The sequence below is a fragment of the Gopherus evgoodei genome, chromosome 1 (genome assembly GCF_007399415.2).
Source record: "Gopherus evgoodei ecotype Sinaloan lineage chromosome 1, rGopEvg1_v1.p, whole genome shotgun sequence".
Taxonomy (NCBI): Eukaryota; Metazoa; Chordata; order Testudines; family Testudinidae; genus Gopherus; species Gopherus evgoodei.
Genome location: NC_044322.1, coordinates 274,526,876 through 274,547,311, shown reverse-complemented (window position 1 = coordinate 274,547,311; position 20,436 = coordinate 274,526,876). Strand labels below are relative to the sequence as shown.

General features: G+C 44.7%; 1 protein-coding gene across 4 annotated transcripts in view; it reads left to right on the top strand.

Annotated features, from left to right (window-relative positions):
* The window catches only part of LOC115643901 (putative RNA-binding protein Luc7-like 2), a 70,866-nt gene extending 50,837 nt beyond the window's left edge, over positions 1-20,029 (top strand). For all 4 annotated transcript variants that reach the window (XM_030547932.1, XM_030547922.1, XM_030547923.1 and 1 more), the window contains 4 exons: positions 5,725-5,816; positions 7,971-8,000; positions 8,986-9,174; positions 19,063-20,029. In XM_030547932.1, coding sequence (XP_030403792.1) covers positions 5,725-5,816; positions 7,971-8,000; positions 8,986-9,174; positions 19,063-19,255 — 504 coding nt within the window. In that variant the 3' untranslated portion in view covers positions 19,256-20,029. The remainder of the gene's footprint in view (positions 1-5,724; positions 5,817-7,970; positions 8,001-8,985; positions 9,175-19,062) is intronic.
* The last annotated feature ends 407 nt before the right edge of the window (positions 20,030-20,436 follow it).

Here is a 20,436-nt window from a genome sequence, read left to right as displayed (position 1 = left end):
CAGAACAGTGGCGCCCTCCCAGGGCCTATCGGCACCGCCGTGGCCATCAAGACACACACCGGTAGCGCATCCTATCCTCAGGAGCGTGACTCTGACGTCCCCAGCCATATATTTCCAGAGACCCAGGCCACGAGCAAGGGCCTCATCCACTGGTCCTTCTGGACACCGTGGGCATACCACCAAGCCCTTAGGTGCTCCATCAGTGGCTCCATGGTCAGCCCCGTCAGAACACCAGGTACCAGAGGCAACAGAAAGCTGCCCTGCCCCCCAACCCCCCCAGCACGGATGAGGCTCCGATACCATCTGCAGACACCCAGGTTCCACCTGACACAGATGACGCTCCTCAAGTACAGGAGCCTCCACAGGATCCCCTGGTCCTGGGCCTCTCCTCCTCACCTGACGAGGCGGCGGCGGGAACATCCACCTCAGGCCTTCCACCAATTGATCTCAGGGCCCATCAAGACCTTTTGAGACGAGTGGCTCAGAATATGAATTTACAGGGGAGGAGGTCCCTGAAATAGAGGACCCCGTTGTGGACATCCTATCGGCTGATGCACCTACTAGACTGGCTCTTCAGTTTATCCGCACCATACAGGCTAATGCGGACACCATTTGGCAATCCCCAGCCTCGATTCCACCTACAGCATGGGGAGTAGAGAGAAAATATATGGTCCCCTCAAAGGGGTATGAATATCTCTACATTCACCCACCTCCTTGCTCTTTAGTGGTGCAATCGGTGAATGAAAGGAAGCATCATGGCCAGCAAGCCCCGGCTCCTAAGTCAAAGGAGGCTAGGCGCATGGACCTCCTAGGCCGCAAAATATACTTGGCCGGGGGCCTCCAACTTAGGGTGGCAAACCAACAAGCCCTCCTAAGTAGATATAACTTTAACACGTGTGTCTTTGGGGAAGTTTACGGAGCTTCTTCCCCAGGAGTCCCGTCAAGAATTTACAGCCCTACTTGGGGAGGGTAAAAAGGTAGCAAGAACCTCCCTCCAAGCCTCTCTGGATGCAGCGGACTCTGCAGCCAGAACTCTGGCGTCAGGAGTGACGATGAAGCATATCTCCTAGCTCCAGGTATCAGACCTTCCCCCTGAATTACAACAAACTATTCTGGATTTGCCCTTTGAAGGCCAGGGCTTGTTCTCAGAAAAGACTGACCCCAGATTGCAAAGTCTGAAGGACAATCGCGTTATTATGCGCTTGCTGGGTATGCACACACCAGTGACCCAACGCAGGACCTTCCGGCCCCAGCCACACTGCCCTTACGCCCCGCCTAGGGCCGCGTCAGGACTTTAGCAGAAGGAGTGGTAAAGGGAATCGTCGGAGGCAGTCTGGCCCTCAAGGAGGTCAAAATCAGGCGCCCCCTAAACCACCAGCGGGGCCCAAGCAGAACTTTTGATGGGATGCCTGAGGGCGGCCCACCAGTTGCTCTACCGGATCCTTCTCCTCCCTTTTTCAACTGCCTCTCCCAATTCCTCCCTGCCTGGTCCCAGCTAATTTCAGATCGTTGGGTCCTGCGCACAGTGGAAGTGGGATACCACCTCCAGTTTGTTTCAACCCCGCCTTCCCACCCTCCCTACCCGTCCCTCTTCAGGGACCCCTCTCACAAGCAATTCCTCTTACAAGAGGTCCAGTCACTCCTAGCCATGGGAGCCATAGAGGAGGTGCCAAAAGACATGAGGGGCAAGGGGTTTTATTCCCACTATTTCCTAATCCCCAAGGCAAAGGGAGGTCTGCCACCAATCCTAGACCTGCGAGAACTCAACAAATTCATGATAAAGCTGAAGTTCCGCATGGTAAGTCTGTGCACCATTATCCCATCCCTGGATCCGGGAGACTGGTATGCCGCCCTCGATATGAAGGACGCATATTTCCACATCGCAATTTACCCACCACGCAGCCGGTACCTCCGTTTTGTGGTCAACCATCAACACTTTCAGTTCACTGTACTTCCGTTTGGCCTTTCTACGGCTCCGCATGTGTTCACAAAATGCATGGCTGCAGTCTCCGCCTCCCTCCAGCGTCGTCGGATACATGTCTACCTGTATCTCAACAATTGGTTCATTCGAGGGACTTCCCAGTTACAAGTGTCGCAGCACCTGCGCATCATCAAAGACCTCTTCGGGAGCCTAGGCCTGATGATCAATACAGAGAAGTCTACTCTGACACTCGCGCAGAGAATAGACTTCATCAGAGCGGTTCTGGACTCCAATCTGGCCAGAGCCTGCCTCCCACAGTCGCGTTTTCAAGCAATGGCTTCAATTATTCAAGGTCTTCAAACCTTCCCAACAACGTCTGTATGCACCTGCCTCAGCCTAGTAGGTCACATGGCCTCCTGCACCTTCGTGACCAAGCACGCGAGGCTACGCCTCCGTCCCTTTCAAACCTGGCTTGCTTCAATATACCAATCACACAGAGACAGCCTGGACTCGGTGCTCACTATTCCCCGGAAGGTTCTGGGCTCCCTAACCTGTTGGCTAAACCTCACTCTAGTCTGTGCAGGGATGCCATTCCACCCACCGCAACCCTCGATGGCCCTAACCTTAGACGCGTCATCTCTGGGTTGAGGTGCCCACCTCGAGGGCCTTTGCACTCAAGGCCTCTGGTCGCCTCAAGAGCTGGCCTTACACATCAATGTCGGAGCTGACAGCAGTCCGTCTAGCATGCCAGGTGTTTCAAGACCATCTCCAAGGCTGTCATGTATCAGTGTTCACAGACAACACAACGGCCATATTTTACATAAACAAGCAAGGCAGAGCACGCTCCTCCCTCCTTTGCCAAGAAGCCTTCCACCTCTGGGACTTTCGCATAGCCCACTCGATCGATTTGGTAGCGTTTTTTTCTCCCAGGAGTCTAGAACACTCTGGCGGATCACCTCAGCAGATCCTCCCTGTCTCACGAGTGGTTGATTTTTGTCCGGACGTCATCCATTCTGTTTTCCGGAAGTGGGGGTTTCCCCACATAGACCACTTTGCCTCCCGAGAGAACGGGAAATGCCAGGTGTTCTGCTCCTTCCAGGGACGCTCCCTCTCAGACACATTCCTGATCCCGTGGAAGAGGCACCTACTCTATGCCTTCCGCCCGTTTCCGCTTGTCCACAGAGTCCTACTCAAGCTCCGCAGGGACAGCGCCCACCTGATCCTGATTGCTCCAGCATGGCTGAGGCAGCACTGCTACACCACGTTGTTTGACTTCTCAGTGGCAGACCCGATTCCCCTGCCACTCTGGCTGGATCTCCTAACACAGGACTTCGGCAGGCTTCACCATCCGGACCTGCAGTCTCTTCATCTCACAGCATGGTTGCTGCGTGGTTGAGCCAGTCTGAGTTGCGTTGCTCTGCCTCAGTCCAATAGGTGCTCTTGGGCAGTAGGAAGCCTTCCACTAGGATGACACATCTGGCCAAGTGGAAGCGTTTCTCCTGCTGGTTCACTCAGCGTAACTCAGTCCCCAGGCAGATGTCTGTTCCTACTGTCCTGGACTACCTCTGGTCCCTGAAAGAACAGGGCCTAGCCGTCTCTTCCATAAAAGTGCATCTGGCAGCCATCTCCGCCTTCCACCCAGGGGAAAATGGCCGATCAATCTTCTCTCACCCCATAGTTTCAAGGTTCCTCAAGGAATTGGAATGTTTGTACCCTCAAGTCAGATGCCTGACCCTTACCTGGGATCTCAGCCTGGTGCTTGCCAAGCTTATGGGTGCTCATTTCGAACCACTGGCCACCTGCTCGCTGCTGTACCTTTCCTGGAAGACAGCCTTCCTTGTCGCTATTACTTCGGCAAGACGAGTATCTGAGCTTCGGGCCTTGACAGCGGACCCCCCGTATACAGTATTTCATAAGGACAAGGTACAGCTGCGACCACACCCCTCCTTCCTCCCTAAGGTGGTGTCCGCCTTTCATGTCAATCAAGACATCTTCCTCCCAGTCTTTTTCCCGAAGCCGCACCCATTGTGTCGGGAACAACAGCTGCACACCCTAGACGTTCACAAGGCTCTCACCTTTTTATATCGAGAGAAAAAAACCCTTCTGAAGGTCACCTGAGCTCTTTGTAGCTGTGGCAGACCGGATGAAAGGCCTACCGGTCTCATCCCAACTAATTTCATCTTGGGTAACATCCTGCATCCATTTATGCTATAATTTGGCTCACGTTCCGGCTCGCCACCTCACCGCCCATTCTACTTGGGCTCAAGCTTCATCTGCCGCCTTCCTGGCCCACGTTCCCATCCAGGAAATATGTTGGGCAGCTACCTGGTCATCGATTCACACGTTTGCCTCACATTACACATTGTTTCAACAGTCCAGAGATGATGCAGCATTTGGCTCAGCAGTTCTGCATTCTGCAACATCTCACTCTGACCCCACCACCTAGGTAAGGCTTGGGAATCACCTAATTGGAATCGATATGAGCAAGCAGTCGAAAAAGAAAAGACGGTTACTCACCTTTGTAACTGTTGTTCTTCGAGATGTGTTGCTCATATCCATTCCAAACCCGCCCTCCTTCCCCTCTGTCGGAGTAGCCAGCAAGAAGGAACTGAAGGGCCGTTGGGTCAGCAGGGGTATATATCTGGCGCCATAACGGCGCCACTCTAGGGGGCGACCCAGCCGACCCACCGAGTGTTGCTAGGGTAAAAATCTTCCTATGAACGTGCATGTGGTGCACACACACCTAATTGGAATGGATATGAGCAACACATCTCGAAGAACAACAGTTACAAAGGCGAGTAACCGTCTTTTATTTTGTGTGGTTATGTGTGATATTTATGAGAGGAAGGCATTAATGCAAATAGTTCCCTGGAACAAGAATAGTTATTAAAAATAATTACAAGTAAATTGTCATTGTTTAACAAGGAATTACTTGACATCAAAACTATAAGAAATTGAATACTAACTATAAAAATTGTCCATGGAGGATAATTCCAAATTCCTAAAGTACCCTGTATGTAATCTTTGAAGTACGTCACTTACAAAAAAAAAATAACTTTCCTCCTTCCTAAAACTCTCCTCAGAAATCTAATCAAGATGGTCTGAGACAATTCCACAGCTCAGAAGATGACCTTTAGAAAGAAATGAATCTCTTTCATTATGCCCAGAAGGTGGAAAGACTTGGGACTTTTCCTAATGTCCAGTTGCAGTGAGTTCCACACCTAAGGGCCCTGTGCCGAGAGTGCCATGCCCCTAAATGTAGTGAATTCAACCTCCACATACTATCAGCTGAAGCATCCTTTCTGTGATTGTAACTGTCATGTTCACAGTGTGGAGACAAGTAGCCTCAGATCCAGGCACCAGCCCATTCAGGGTCTTTCTGATGCAGACTAAGCCCTTACTTATCTTCCAGTGTAAACGAAGGAAGCTCATAAAATTTCTAGCTCTGCTCATTCTGATTTACCACCCACTGGCCAGAGTATGACAGAATTAGTATGGAAACTCTAACACTGAAATCCTGACCCACTGCTTTTTAACTCCTTTCCATGCAAAACTTTGACTTAGTATAGTTCTACTTCCTTCAGCTCTTGATGTTAATACCATCACTTCTGTGTAGCTCTCTTGTAATAATGGCCACTTCCGAAACAAAGTAAATAAGTCAAATATGATGCTAAGAGAATGAGAAGAGAGTTGATAATATACATGCACAGAAAGTGAGAAAGAAACAACTATTAACTGTTTAGATGACTTTATATCACCTTTCAGCTGAAGTGATGTATTGAAAATGTCCCTTTATTTTTTAGAGGGTTGTGGCTGATAAACAGGAAAAACGGAATCAGGAGCGCCTGAAACGCAGAGAGGAGAGGGAGAAAGAAGAAAGGGAGAAGCTAAGGAGGTAGAGATCTGCTCTATTTTTGGCAGCATACATTTAATAGCCATTGCAGAATCTATGCAAGACTGAATTTTCTTGCATGTTTGTGTTTGTGTATGTATGCTTGGTGGCAAAACAGGCTGCTTTTGCTGAAAATTCTACATGAATTGAAAATTATTTGCTATTTGACTGCTTTTCTCAAGTCTATAATTCCTTGTTTCTGGTGGAATACAGTAACTCCTCACTTAACGTTGCATTTATGTTCCTGAAAAATGTGACTTTAAGCAAAACAATGTTAAGCAAATCCAATTTCCCCATAAGAATTCATGTAAATAGAGGGGATTAGGTTCCAGGGAATTTTTTTTGCCAGACAAAAGGCGTTGTATAAATTTTAAACAAGCAATTTAATACAGGTATACGTTTTTTAAAATAATTTTAAAGAAACAATTTAATACTCAACAATGATGATTGTAGTATGAAGCAATGGGAGGTGCCCCGCCTTACCCCACACAGGCACAGCCCACTGGCACTGCAGGCAAGGAGGCTGAAGGTGCCTTGGCTAGGAGAAGCACATTACGCGGCAGCCGGTGCAGCTTCCCCTACTGTGCAAGCACCAGGGGCGGGGGGGCTCAACCCTCACACCACCCACTCCACCCCTTCCTACAAACCCCTACCCTTAACCTGCCTCTTCTCTCCCCCCACCCTTTACTCTGCATGTTGCATCCTGGCTCCTCCCCCCTCCTTCCCCTGCCTCCTGCTGGTGGCAATCAGCTAGTTTGCGGTGTTCAGGAGGCAGGGGAGGGAGGGGGAGCCTGCGCACAGAGTTCTCACTTCTGCCTACCTCCTGAATGCCTCAAACCAGCTGATTGCTGCGGGCAGGAGGTGGGGAAAACAGGGTGATAAGGGAGCTGCCAGCTGTGGACAAAGCAGGCAGCCAAACGACGTTATAGTGCAGCATTGCACAACTTTAAACAAGTATGCTCTGTAATGGAGCAGGGACGTAATAGCGAAACAGCATTAAGGGAGAGGACGTTAAGTGGGGAGTTACTGTACTTTTTCTATATAAGTAATGGATACAACTGGGTGAATATAAACATGAGCAAATATTGACTTCTCAGTGATTTCAGATGTAATTTTCTCTGAGAATTAACAAGTAAATTATACGTTAGGTGTCTTTTAGGGAAAATACGCTGCATAGATAGATTGGAAAGTATCTGAAATACTCAAATTAGACCTAAAGAGGTTGAATATATGATGGGCCCTTTAGGAGTGGTCCTGAATCTTCTCAGTGAAATACACAATCACTGTTTCTAGGAATTCACATGCAGACTTGTTTAAACTGCTGTTTGCATGCATTTTGTTGTGGACTTAAGAAGTCCACAGTGAAGTCATTTTCTTGTGAACTTAAGAAGTCCACAGTGACTTTCTACAGCAATGTTGATGAGCTCACATCTCAGCTGTGAAATCCCCCATAAAATCAAGTGTTCTGTGCATCAGAAGAACAGAGGGTCAGTATTTTCCTTAACTCTCTAAGGTCTTCATAAAAAAGAAGAGAGTTTAAATAAAATAAGGAATTTTTGTGGTAAGCTATACCCAGGAAGAAAAGAGAGAAGAAGCATTTAAACAGTCAGATCAATGTAGCACTGGGAAATCTTTCTCTAAAGAAACTGTAACTCACATTTTATTGGGGCCTTTATCTTAACAGTTTCATAGAATAAGAAATGTAATGGTAAGTCAGGTCAGCAACCTTCGGCACACAGCCCGTCAGGGTAATCCGCTGGCGGGCTGTGAGATATTTTGTTTACGTTGACCATCTGCAGGCACGGGCCCCCGCAACTCCCCGTGGCCACAGTTTGCCATTCCTGGCCAGTGGGAGCTGCGGGAAGCGGCAGGCCGCAGGGATGTGCTGGCCACCACTTCCTGCGGCTCCCATTGGCCAGGAAGGGTGAATCGTAGTCACTAGGAGCTGCAGGGGGGTCGTGCCTGCGGACGGTCAATGTAAACAAAATGGCTTGTGGCCCGCCAGCAGATTATCCTGATGGGCTGTGTGCCGAAGGTTGCCGACCCCTGTGGTAAGTAATCAATTACTTTAGCTTGTTCTCATTGTAATATTCTGCATTTTCTAATTTGTGAATATTTGTATAACAAAAGCTGATCGCCATTTTCTATTTGTTTCAGGTCCAGATCCCATAGCAAGAATCCCAGAAGGTATGTAATCTGTAGGAAAGGGGCACTAGTAGTGAAGCCAAGCTTTTAAAAGCTAGAACCTTTATAAATTTCATTGTCAAGCATTATTAGACTGCAGCATCCTTGTTTAGTACCAAAACATCATAGATGATGGCTGTTCTCAACAGAGTTATACTGCACTGATCGCTATGGTGTTGGACTGCATATGCACGTGTTCGCTCATGGCCAACACAATGGTTTTTTTTTTTTGTCCTCTGGTGGTAGTAAGAATATGTCAAAAGGCTTGCGTCTGTGACTGCTTGCAAGCTAATGGCCCAGTCCTTTAGCTTAAGCAATGGACACTTGTGCTTTTAGACCCTGAGGTCCCAGGTTCAGGATCCACAGGTGACCCATCCAGTGGTGTCAGTACTTAGGCAATGCACTTTGCCTCGTAAGCTTCAGTTGGAAGCCACTCATTTACATTGCTAGCTTTTCAATAGGAAATTATTTGTAGTAATAAACCTTCAGAGGTTTGAGAGCCTGCAAATATAATCTTATGTTAATGGCCCTAAATAAGAATATAGCTCTTGTTTTAAAACTTCAGTGGTATCTGGTGCATATCAGGTCTTAAATAGAAGGCTTCATAGACAGAACTGCAACATAAAGCACCTGCCAGAGGCTCATTGTCACTACATCTTTCATAACATCAACATTTTTAACTTTATCTGTTTGTTAAATAGACTCTGTCAAATAAGCACTTGGATTTCTTTGAAGGGTAGTGGCAAAGCACCAAACATGCAGAGTCTTCCCTTCATCTGCTCTAAATTTGGTTGGACTAGTCACAGGGGAATTTGGAGGATTCCCCCATCACTTTCCTCCTTCAGGCTGGTCTCTGAGAAATATGTAATAGCTGTGATAATTGGAAACTGATCTCTGTACAGACTCACTACCATGTACAAAGCACTACATATTAGCATATTGGTAGAGCTGCTGACTGCCTCATTCACCATAAATCCTTTGTTTCCAGATCTAGGTCTCGAGATCGCCGCAGACATCGGTCTCGCTCTGCCTCCCGGGAACGAAAGAGAAGAACTCGCTCCAAATCCCGTGAGAAACGCCACCGTCACAGGTCTCGCTCCAGCAGCCGCAGCAGGAGCCGCAGCCATCAGAGAAGCAGGCATAGTTCCAGGGACAGGAGCAGAGAACGCAAAAAAAGGTAAATGTTGGCCTTCTGAGAGAAGCAGTTTCCCATCCCTGATACACTGATCAAAAAACAGTCGTAACTGTTTCCAGAAATTTAAAGTAGAAATGTAATTGTTTACCAAGAACACTTAGGCCTGGTCTACACTGGGGGAATTGATCTAAGTTACGCAACTTCAGCTACATGAATAATGTAGCTGAAGTCGATGTACTTAGATCGACTTACCATGGTGTCTTCACCGCAGTGAGTTGGCTGCTGCTGCTCCCCCATCGCCTTCACCTGCGCCTCTCATAGTGGTGGAGTATAGAAGTCGACGGGAGAGCACTTGGGGGACGATTTATCGCTTCTAGACTAGACGCAATAAATCGACCCCCACTGGATTGATCGCTGCCTGCCGATCCAGCGGGTAGTGTAGACATACCCTTAGTAATTTTAAACACCTTGTGGGGCATTTCCAGATTTCAGTCATTTTTTAGCATGAACACTGATATAGAAACAGGGTTACCTTTTTGTTTGTTTTGGTGGGGGGAAACTGCTGTGACAAAGTACAATATATTTGTCAAATTGTGAACCCTGTGCCGTACTGTGAGTGAAAATAAGCCTGAATGTTCCTGAAGACAACTTATTGTACTGCATTCCAGACAGCTTCCCTGCCTTGCAAAGGTATTTGATAGCTCATTGAAGGAGTATTGCTGAGAACCATCTGTTGTGATTGTTTGCATTACTGTAGCACCTCGGAGCCCTGGTTGTGGACTAGGACCCCAGTGTGCTAGGCATTGTCCAAACACAGAACAAAAAAAACCCAGCTTCTGCCTCAAGAGCTTGCAATCTGGTATACGACAGGAGACAGCAGATGGATACAGAAAGACGAGCACAAGGAAGCAGTGAAACAGTATCTGTCAGCTTGATAAGCAGTGGGCTCAGCACATGAGCAGCCAAACCATTGTTAATTTTTTTTGTAGGCATCGTGACAAAACAGTGCTTTGAGGAGGGTTTTGAAGGAGGATAATGAGTTGATTTTGAGGAAGTTTATGGGGAGCTTCTCCCAAACGTGGGTGAAAGGACAAAGATGCCTATTAGAAAATTTAACAAGTTAGCGATGGAGGCTGGCATCTTGGGTCACTTGTAGGTGAGGATCAGCATCTCATTTTCTAATGAGATGTTAGGTAGGTGAGAATACACCATCCTTAAAAGTGAAGACAAACAATTTATTTATGTTGTGGTAGAGAAAGGGGAAGCAGTAGAGGGTTGTAAAGAATGTTGTCAAAGCAACAGGCTAGGAAAATGATCTTTGCAGCAGTATTCAGAATAGATAATCAAGGCAATACTGTATTGTCCAGAGTAGGGAAAATGATGTTGCAGTAATTGGGAGAGAAGATGAGAGATTGGATGGGAGTTTGAGCTGTGTGGATGGATAAGAAAGGCAATATTTTAGATGTTACACACAAAGAATCTGCAAGACTTAAACTTGGCTTAGATGTGAGGACCTAAGGAGAGGTCTGAATCAAAAATGATACCCAGGTTATAGGCCTGAAATGCTGGCAAATCTTAGACTCACAAAAGGGGAGAGATCAGACATGGGGAAGTTGAATCTTAAGACTTTGTTGTTTTCAAAGATCTCTCACTCTCAAGTGCTTTACGAGTAAAGTCACTATGGTTAAGAAAATCCTCTTAGCCTGTGTTGTTCTTCATTAGGTCTTTGTTTATTCCTATTTGTGGGGATCAAGGCAAGAACACCATGAGCTTCCAGAGCTTTCTGGAAAGATGCATCCTTTAGGGCCACTTGTTCCTTCCTCCTCTTCTTGTCATGGAGGGTTCTGAGGGTAGGAAAAAAGGAGTGGTCCTAACCACCCTCCAATTCATTTTAACCGCCACAAGGGCAGAGAACCCATACTGAACACAGCGTCCTTGATGCTTTCCTCATCTGCTCCTGCCCCCCGCCTCTTTGGTAAACTTTGGGGCAAATTTTGTTTATAGTTGGTTTGTGAGATTTTTCTTTTAAAAGAGGAGAGCAGATGCTTGTTTGACACTGGCTTTGTCTGGACTGGCCGGAGAGGGTTGGGCCATTCAGTGGCACCCAGCTGATGGGGAGGCTCCTCAGGCTCAGTCAGCTAAATCTGGCCATTTGTAAGTCCTAGCATCAGCTTGGGTATCTGGTTCCAGGGTCTGTCCAGGTTGACCTAAGAGACCTAATGTGCCTAAAGGGACTCTCTGGCCACTGGATCCAGTTGCCAAAGGATCATGATCAGCAGAGCCAGGATCTTGACCTGCAAAATCAGAGATCTGGGTCTGCAGCCAAATTTTACAGCTAAGCATAGATGAGTGCCTGGCAAGTACATATCCAGAACCAACGTGGATCCTAAGTAGCAACATGGATCCAGATTCAACAGCCAGATATGAATAACTGCCAAGCATGGTTCCCAAGATCAAATTGCCTGGGATGTAGCCAACATGAGAATCAGACGTCTTTGACTATTGAGTGTCATTTGTCTAGTGGTTCTGCACCACTAAGACCATGGTACTGAAATTCCAACACCATGATCCTTGCAAAACTATTTGCCTTATTGATTCTGTACTCAATATAGTGGCTTGAGGAAACAAATTCAGTGTGGAAGCCCTCACAGCACTGGAAAGGGGGAAGAATAAGATTCTGATCAGATCCAGGATGGTGGGTCTCTGTTACAGGGATAGTGTTTTAACATTGTGCTTCCTGTTTGGCCATTTTCAGATGCAAACACTCAGTGCTCTGCATGGCTGTTCCCCAAGGAGAGGGTGTTTCTCTTTCCGATGCTCCATCAGCAGCCCAGAGCCAGGTTTGCAAGACACAGATGCTGAGATCTGAAAGGCTGAGAACTGAGATCTGGATGAGAGACTCCCTTCAGATGTGAGGGTCTATACCCACTAAAGTTCTGTTGATTCTGAGGTATTTCAAGGATCCAAAGATTTCTCTGCTGGGCAGCCTTTGTAGGAGAGACAGGTTACAGTGTCAAAGGAATCTGATCCAGAAAGGATTGTCTTTTGGCTTCCAACCCTCTTTGTAGCCCTCAAATGCAAAGGCAAAAAAGATACTGAAGTCCTTCCCACACAGCGAATTAAAAAGCATGTTGCCAAGGTTCTGCAGAGAAGATACAGTGCTGTAGGATCTATTTAGATTTAGAGATGTATATGACGGGCTTTGAGGCCTACTCTGATATCTCCTAGATCAGTGGCTCTCAACCTTTCCAGACTACTGTACCCTTTCAGGGGTCTGATTTGTTTTGTTTGCCCCCAATTTTCACCTCATTTGAAAAGTTCTTGCTTACAAAATCAGACATAAAAATACAAATGTCACAATATGCTATTACTGAAAAATTGCTTACTTTCTCATTTTTACCATGGAATATAAATATTGTACTTACATTTCAATGTATAGTGTATAGAGAGGTATAAACAAGTCATTATATGACATTTTAGTTTGTACTGATTTTGCTAGTGCTTTTTATATAGCCTGTTGTAAAACTAGGCAAATATCTAGATGAGTTGATATACCCTTTGGAAGACCTCTGCGTATCCCCAGGGGTACATGTACCCCTGCTTGAGAACCACTGTTCTAGATCAGACATAAATAGACACATGGATCAATCAACATGACCTCTTGCAAGAGGAAATTTTATTAGAATAATATTGGGCTCTGTATAACTAGCTTCTGGTTCCAAATGAGGAAGGAGTACAGTGTCTGGGATTGGCTACCAGTGACATTACTCCTTCCCCCCATGAGTAGTAGAAACACAGATAGGCACCAATTCTTAGCTTTACTAAGCCTTCCTTGGCTCTAATAGAGTACTCTGTCCAATGGAGCAGTTGACCCACATTTCAGGTCTCAGTAAACCTGGCTTCTGTTCTTTCCAATTTGGAAGGACAATTGAACGTGAGGGTTGAAACATCCATTGCCTACACTTAAAGACAACATAAGGTTTATTTCCTGGCCACAGTGTGAATGAGATTTGCCACCTATCATACAATGTGGACAACAGGACTACATGGCATGGAGCAGACTGCTGGCTGGTGGTTGTACTAATATCCTGAGGGGGGACATACTTCTGAGTTCCAGAGAAAGAGCTCTCTTTAATTTCCAGAAATGTTCCAGACTCTACCCCCCCCCCCATGCAATTGTTGCATATCTATTTCTTTATACATATTTCTTATTGGAGTCAAAGAAGACCTCTATCAGTAAAGCTGTACCTTTCCGTTTGCCATTTCTACGGCAACAAGTGTTGCTGGCTGTCATGACTCTTCTCCTTGAATGTTCGGGTGTTTGTCTCTATATAGACTTGACCCTCCATGTGTCTGGATGGTTCTTCCCTAGCAGTTTGCACAACTTTCATACTCATTTAGAAGATTTGTGGTCACTAAAGCCGTAATATATTCCAGACTTGTAAGCTTGTCTGCGGTTGACAGGTTCCTTATCTATACAGGTACTTGATAGTTTTAATACCAGGTTATGTCTGAGATTTCAGCAGAACTCTTCAGGATTTTACAACCTTTTCTAGGAACACCTCAGCTACAATGCCTCATTATCTTACAGTTGCAAGATTTCATAAGATGGGGGGAAAGAGCATGCGCTCCAGGGAATTCTTTATCATCTGGCTGTGTGCAGTAATAATCCTAGAGGGTGGAAAGGAATCTTCACCTTCATCTCCATCTACTCCCAAGTTTGTGATCTTGGTGGAAGAAGTAGCTCCACGTAAAGATACGGCAGCTGAGTGAAAGATTGCCCTGACCGGCCAGGCTCTTCTCCCCGCAATCAAATGCAAATCTGTCTAAATTATGATGGACGGCATTACATTAATGTATCTCTCACACCACTGAAGAGGAATTCGCTCTAAACAGTTCTGCCAGGGAAATTTCCTGTTCCAAAGTCCAAGAACTTCATTGGATTGGTCCTATGTCTCATCTACCAGGAAAAGAAGATGTATTGACTGATTCTTTGAGAAGAGTTTTTCTTTCAGTTATACAAGTACTCTGCCTAAGGTCTCCATCTTATATTATCTTGTTCTGCAAATAGGTTAAATACTACTAAAGTCCTTTCCAAACAGGGATAAAACATGCTTGCCTATGGTTCTGAAACAGAGAGAAGCATGTCCTAATGTAGCACTCCTTTCCTGCACTTAGAACCGGAAATTTTTTGCATGTTGCCCCTGATTTATTGAACCAGAAGGGATTTTGATGTTAGGTTGGTATAAAGTTGCTATCAGTATTTGTGGTTACATATTGGCAAGTGTGTCACTCAGTATCTTGGTTATGGTGGTATATCCATCAAGTCCAGCTTTCCAAACAACTGGGTCTCCTGTCTCCATACAGATTTGAAGTTTCTCTGGTTGACATCTTGACTCAATGTTGTTGTGTCTCTTGACTGAGTGTTTATGCGGATATCTGAAAGTCTCTGTTGAAAAACAGGAGCCTTTACGCTATGAATCTCTTTCAATTCCCCATCTGAACGGTTCCTAAATTGGTGAACTTGATAAGGCTTCCTTTACTGTTGTTTTAGACTATTGCATTTGGGGGTTTTTTTGTTTTTGTTTTAAGAAACAACTCCTGCCAAAGGACATTTGGTTGTCATCTCTGTTCCAACATCTGATGCACATTGACAGCCTTTCTTCGCTTAGTAATAACTTTCTGTGTGATCGGGTTGCTCTGTGTACCTCTAGAGCTGCTTGGGATAGTTATTTTGCTGTTAAGAGCAGCATTAAAGTAGACTAAATTATCCATTGTAATGCTTAGGATGTACTGCTAATGCTGCAGAAAAATAAGTTCATTTGTCTCACCCTAGGGTGTTCCCATCATTCTTACAGAACAGGTGGTCCTGCCCTCATGTCTATCCTAATTGAGATGCCTGGGCTTTCCATCTTCTTCTGACTACTTGCATGTCTATATGTCCCTAAGTCTCATTTACATTTATTGAGGAATTATAGAAATGTAGGATGTCCACCCTGCCATGCTGAGGAAGGATTAAATATACCTGCAGCATCCCTGACAGATGTTTGTCTAACCAGTTCTTAAAACCCTCAATTATATGGATTTTACAAGCTCCTAGATAACCTGTCCCAGTGCTTTACTAACATTATAGTTAGAAAGCTTTTCCTAATATCTAATCTAAATGTCTCTTGCTGCAAACAGTGTCAGTTACCTTTTGGTATCATACTTTATATATTCAGAAAACTTTGCCATTATTTATATGGGGCCAAAGCTTATCTAGAACTTCTTCAAGCCCTTGGAGAGAGGGAGCTGATACAAGAGGAGTTAGGCCCTCATGGTTCAAAGATTGTCCATGTAAAATGCACTGTTTCAAATTATCACCTGATAGGGCTTCAGTCTCCTGGAACTGTTAGCCCTGATCCAGGACAAAGGCAACATCCATGGCATATCTTCACACTGTCATCATCACATGTTGCATGACTGTTACTGTACCTATATATGTGGTTTTGTTATATTTTGGGGTTTTTAGCAAATTTTTTCCTTCATTAAGGTGACTTATTTGAGTGCTTACACATGTCCATTCCAGTTTAGGTGTGTGCATGCCCTGACCACAGTTGCCAGAATTTTTCCCCCTATTGGCATCTCTTGGGTCAGCTCTAGCACCCTGTGGTGTTGCACGCTCATAGCTAGAGCCCTGCGTGGATATAAAATTAGTATCCATATCCATCCATCCGCGATCTGCGGATATCCACATCCGCAGATGTAGATATAAAGTGGATATCAGCAGATTTACAGGGCTCTGCTCCTACCATTGGTGTGAAGGGTCTTACTGACACCACTCCCCCTCCGTTCCTTCTTACTGCCTGTGATGGTTGCGGGAATTCCTCATTGCTTAGGCAATTTTCTCCTTGTTTTCCAACTGACACTCTTGCTTCCTCAGTGCCTGGACCCACCTTACCTCAGATCGTTGGTTTCTAAGCACAGTAGAATTGGGATACACCATCCAGTTTTTGTCTACCCCACCTTCCCACCCCCACCCTCCCATCCATCTTCAGGGACCCTTCTCATGAGCAACTCTTAGAACAAGAAGTTCAGTCCCTCCTTCAGGAGGGAGCTGTGAAAGAGATTCCTTTCCACTTAAGAGGAAACGGGTTGTATTCTTGTTACTTCCTAATCCTGGGAGCCAAGGGTGGTCTCAGGCCAATACTAGATCTGCATCATCTCCACCACTATCTTAAGAACTTAAATTTCACATGCTCTTCTTGGTTTCCATCATTTACTCACAGGGAGTGGTATGCTGTTCTCCATCTAATGGATGCATACTTCCATACATGAATCTTCCCAGGCCACAGAAGGTTCCTAAGATTTGTCATGAACCAAGTTCATTACCAGTTTGCACTTCTTCCATTCAACCTGTCAGCCGCCATACTGGTCTTCACCAAATATCATCACCTGACTAGCTAGAAATGACACCAACTTCGGTCATGCAGTCTTGCAGTCAGCCTGTCCTTGAACTACAAGCCCATCTCCTGTGCAACTACTTGCGTCACCTAAATTGGAATAGACCATGTGCAAGCACTTGAAGGGAAAAAAAAAAAAAGGTTATTAACCTTTCTGTAATTGTTGTTCTCCAAGAGGTGTTGCACATGTCCATTCCAAAACCCACCATCAGTCTCCTCTCATCAGAGACTCATCAGTTGATAAGAAGAATCTTAAGGGGAGCAGAATCGTCAGGGACCTTTATACCAGTGCTATGAGTCCACAACACCAGAGGGCGCTTGGAACCAACTTGATGGATACCACTAGGGGAAAAAATTCCGGCAACTGTGCTCAGGGTGTGCACATACCTAAATTGCAATGGACATGTGCAACACATCTCTAAGAACAAGAGTTACAGAAAGGTTAGTAACCAAAGGGTTTTTTTGTTTTGGTTTTAGTTTTTTTGAGAAAGCGAGAAGTTTGGTTACTTCTGTTCACTCTATGCAGAACTAATGCTTGTTTTAAATGTTCTGTTGACCTTGTTTACCTAGAACTCCTCAGCCTACTTTCTTGCAGGTTGAACTGCTTACTAAACTCTCACAAGCGGGAATGTATAGATGCCACTCAGAAGAAATGAAGGTTATTTACCTGTAACCAGAATTCTTCTAGATGAGTCTGCATATTCTCTCTCTCTCTAACTTCTGGAATGGCTCAGGTTAGAATTCCCAAAGTAGTGGAAAGAACTGGAGAGCAGTTAGGGCCACTTACCCTTTCTACCCTCAAAACTCTCCAGGGTGAGTGGAGGAGAGAGGAGTGAATGGCCTCAACAGGCACTGCTTTCCAGAAGGTACTGAAAGCTCACAGCACAGGTGCCATGATTCCCATAGTGTGACTATGCAGAGGCTCGTCTGGTCCAGCTACAGATAAGTAACCTTCATTTCCATGCTTTCCTGCAGGATTTCTCCCCAGAGGGGTTGAAGTAGAAGCTGAGTGCCCACTGGCTTGGTGGACCTCTGGGGAGCAACTTGGGGGTGAGGGTGCACAGTAGCCCTCATGCTGACTTTGGGGTGTAGGGCCTCTAGGTGGTGGCACCGTAAGTCACAAGGTAGAATGTCAAATAGTTCTGAACCTGAATGTGTATCCATAGTCCTAGAGCTAGAAACAGTTACTAGATTCTACCCAGTCCCAGTTGATTTGGAACTGCAGTGGGATGTGCTGATTGGACCCACTCACAACAGACTGACCATAAAGGGTGGTAACTGGGCCAGGTTGTAACAAGTCTTGTCTTTTCTTAATTCTTTGGTCTGTAATTTGAGTTATTCTGTGTGATTGATACTAGGTACTTCTATATGACCCTCCATCTGAGAACCTCGAGATGTCTTTTAAATATTTAAGCTTTGAAAAACTCCTGTAGAGTAATCTCCATTTTACAAGCGGGGGAACTGAGGTTGTGACTTGTCGAAGCTCAAAAATGAAGTCTGCATCAAAACTTGAGAACAGATTGTAGATCTTCTTTCTTACAGTCTTGTCCTTTGAAGAATTAAGATGAGACACTAATACAAACTCTCAACACCATTCCATTAGTGGAGACAGGGCAATCTCCTATACTAGTTTTAAGTACACAGAATTTCTTGACCACTGTAATAATTTCTCTTTCCATCATTTAGTTTTTTATAACATTGTAAAGCTTCAGTGGTACTATTACTTACAAAGAGCCTTTTCATCTATAGAGTTGAAGTGCTTTACAAAGGGGAGTAAGAATTAACCCCTTACGCAGGGCTGGGAATATGAGACACATTTTTACTTGATTAAAGCTATACCACAAATCTGCAATAGAAAATTCCTGTGGCTGCCTGGCAGAGTTCTTGGAAGTTCAAATAATCATAGTTAAGCATCTAAAAAATAAAATAAAGCATGCAACTTTCCTGAAATTACTCAAAAATGCTAGTTTTCATGAGAGGGTCAATGAACAAAACAACTCTGAAGTCTGTAAGCAAAGCTGTTCTTGAGCACTCCAAAAACTAGAAGACTTCAGTAGTTTGCTTTCTGTTTATAAAAAGAAAAGAAAAAACTTTCGTATCTCAAACCACTTTAAATTGCTCTGTTATCAACCTCAAAGTGTGCCAGAAAATTCTCCTTGGACTAAAGACCACACATGGGAAAATTCAGGCAGAAACTTTTATTGATGAAAGTTTCAGGGGAAGGGATCAAAAGGATTAATGAAAAGCAAGTTCCAACCTTAAGCTTAGCTCCATAATAAGTGTACTTCAAAAATGCTGCCTCTGCTAGTCTGTTTTGAAATTGGATATGGGTGTCCGTGTCTCCTGATGGCTTCTCATGTATTTGTCTATATGGTACCAAACTGGGTATGTCTGTGAAAGATAAATACAAATTTTAACAAATCATGTTCTTTATGGCAGCAAAAGATTCATGACTAATTTGGGTTCTCAAATGTATTGCACTTTTCAGATCCTCAAAAGAAAGATCTTCCAGAGACAAAGAACGGTCAAGAGATCATGACAGAACATCACGTGACAAAGACAGGAGCTCAAGAGAGAGGTCACCCCGAGATAACAAAGACAGGAAACGTTCATATGAAAGTGCTAATGGCCGATCAGAAGACCGGAGGAGCTCAGAGGAGCGTGAAGCAGGGGAGATATAACTGCTGTACAGTCACCGGATCCTCTAGCTTCCTACGGAGTTGCATACTATGGTTTAGTTTACAGTTGTTCAAAAGGACACCAGTGGGCAGTTCCAGACACTGATCCAACTAGGGTAGATGTACAGTATATAAAAGTGGTTATAACTAAGTCTAAATTGAACCCCTTCAATTGATGATGCCTAAAGCTGTGTCCTTGACTTTGACCAAGCTGTAAAACTTCTCTGAACGATTTCTCTTTATCCAGGATGACAGTTTTATGTACCAGGGTGCAGATCTCACTGTTTTACTCTCCGTTCCAAAGCAAGTTAAATAGTGACAAATTATATTGCACTACTTGCCTTGGGTGCTCTCAAACCTTTATAAAATTCTCTAATTCTGGTCCAGTCCAAACAGCAGCATTGAAGGCTTTTTTAAGAGGGCGGGTGGGTACTAAAAACTTTTATTCTAAGGTTGTTTCCCAATGATTATATGGGAACTTAGGAGTTGTTTACAGTCAGAGCATTTAGACTGGAATATGTGCCAGAGAAAGCTGAAATGTCGTTTTTTACAGTGCCTATTTAGACTGGGGAATTGAACAGCTGTTGCATTACATCTTTTTTTTTTTTATTTTTATTGAAATTTTGAAATCAAAGCCAGTCCCATCTCTGTACCATTTGGTATGTGTTCAGTATATTTGGGTTTTTTTCCATAAGGACTTTTTCTGCTTTTTCTTGTGGGATGTAGGCTGTACATCCTTAATTGTAAAAATAAATAAATAAAAAAAATTAAAGTAAACTGCATTGTCCGGTAAGTTAACATTGAGCACCTTGGTGTCTCAAGGTGAATGTGGCTAATTGTTTTTGTATGTTCTTTGGTTAGGTCAATTGTATGAGAAGAAGCAGTACAGAACTTTCTCATTTGGAGGAAAATGTTTTAAATACACAACTCTACATCTCAAAGTTCTGTCTTTCTGATGAGACCTAAAACAGACAATGGCTACTCCAAGATCATGAAGAGACAAAAGCTCTTAAAATCATAGTGTCCTGGCTGTTACTAATGCATACCTTTAGCAGCTTCAACTAAAGTTAGTCTTTACTTTCTCCTCCTAAAAATGAACATTGTGTTGCTGACACAGAATGTGATCCATGTTCCACCCCAGAGGCAGTTGTGATTCAGTTGAGAGTGAGTGATTCCTTATAAAG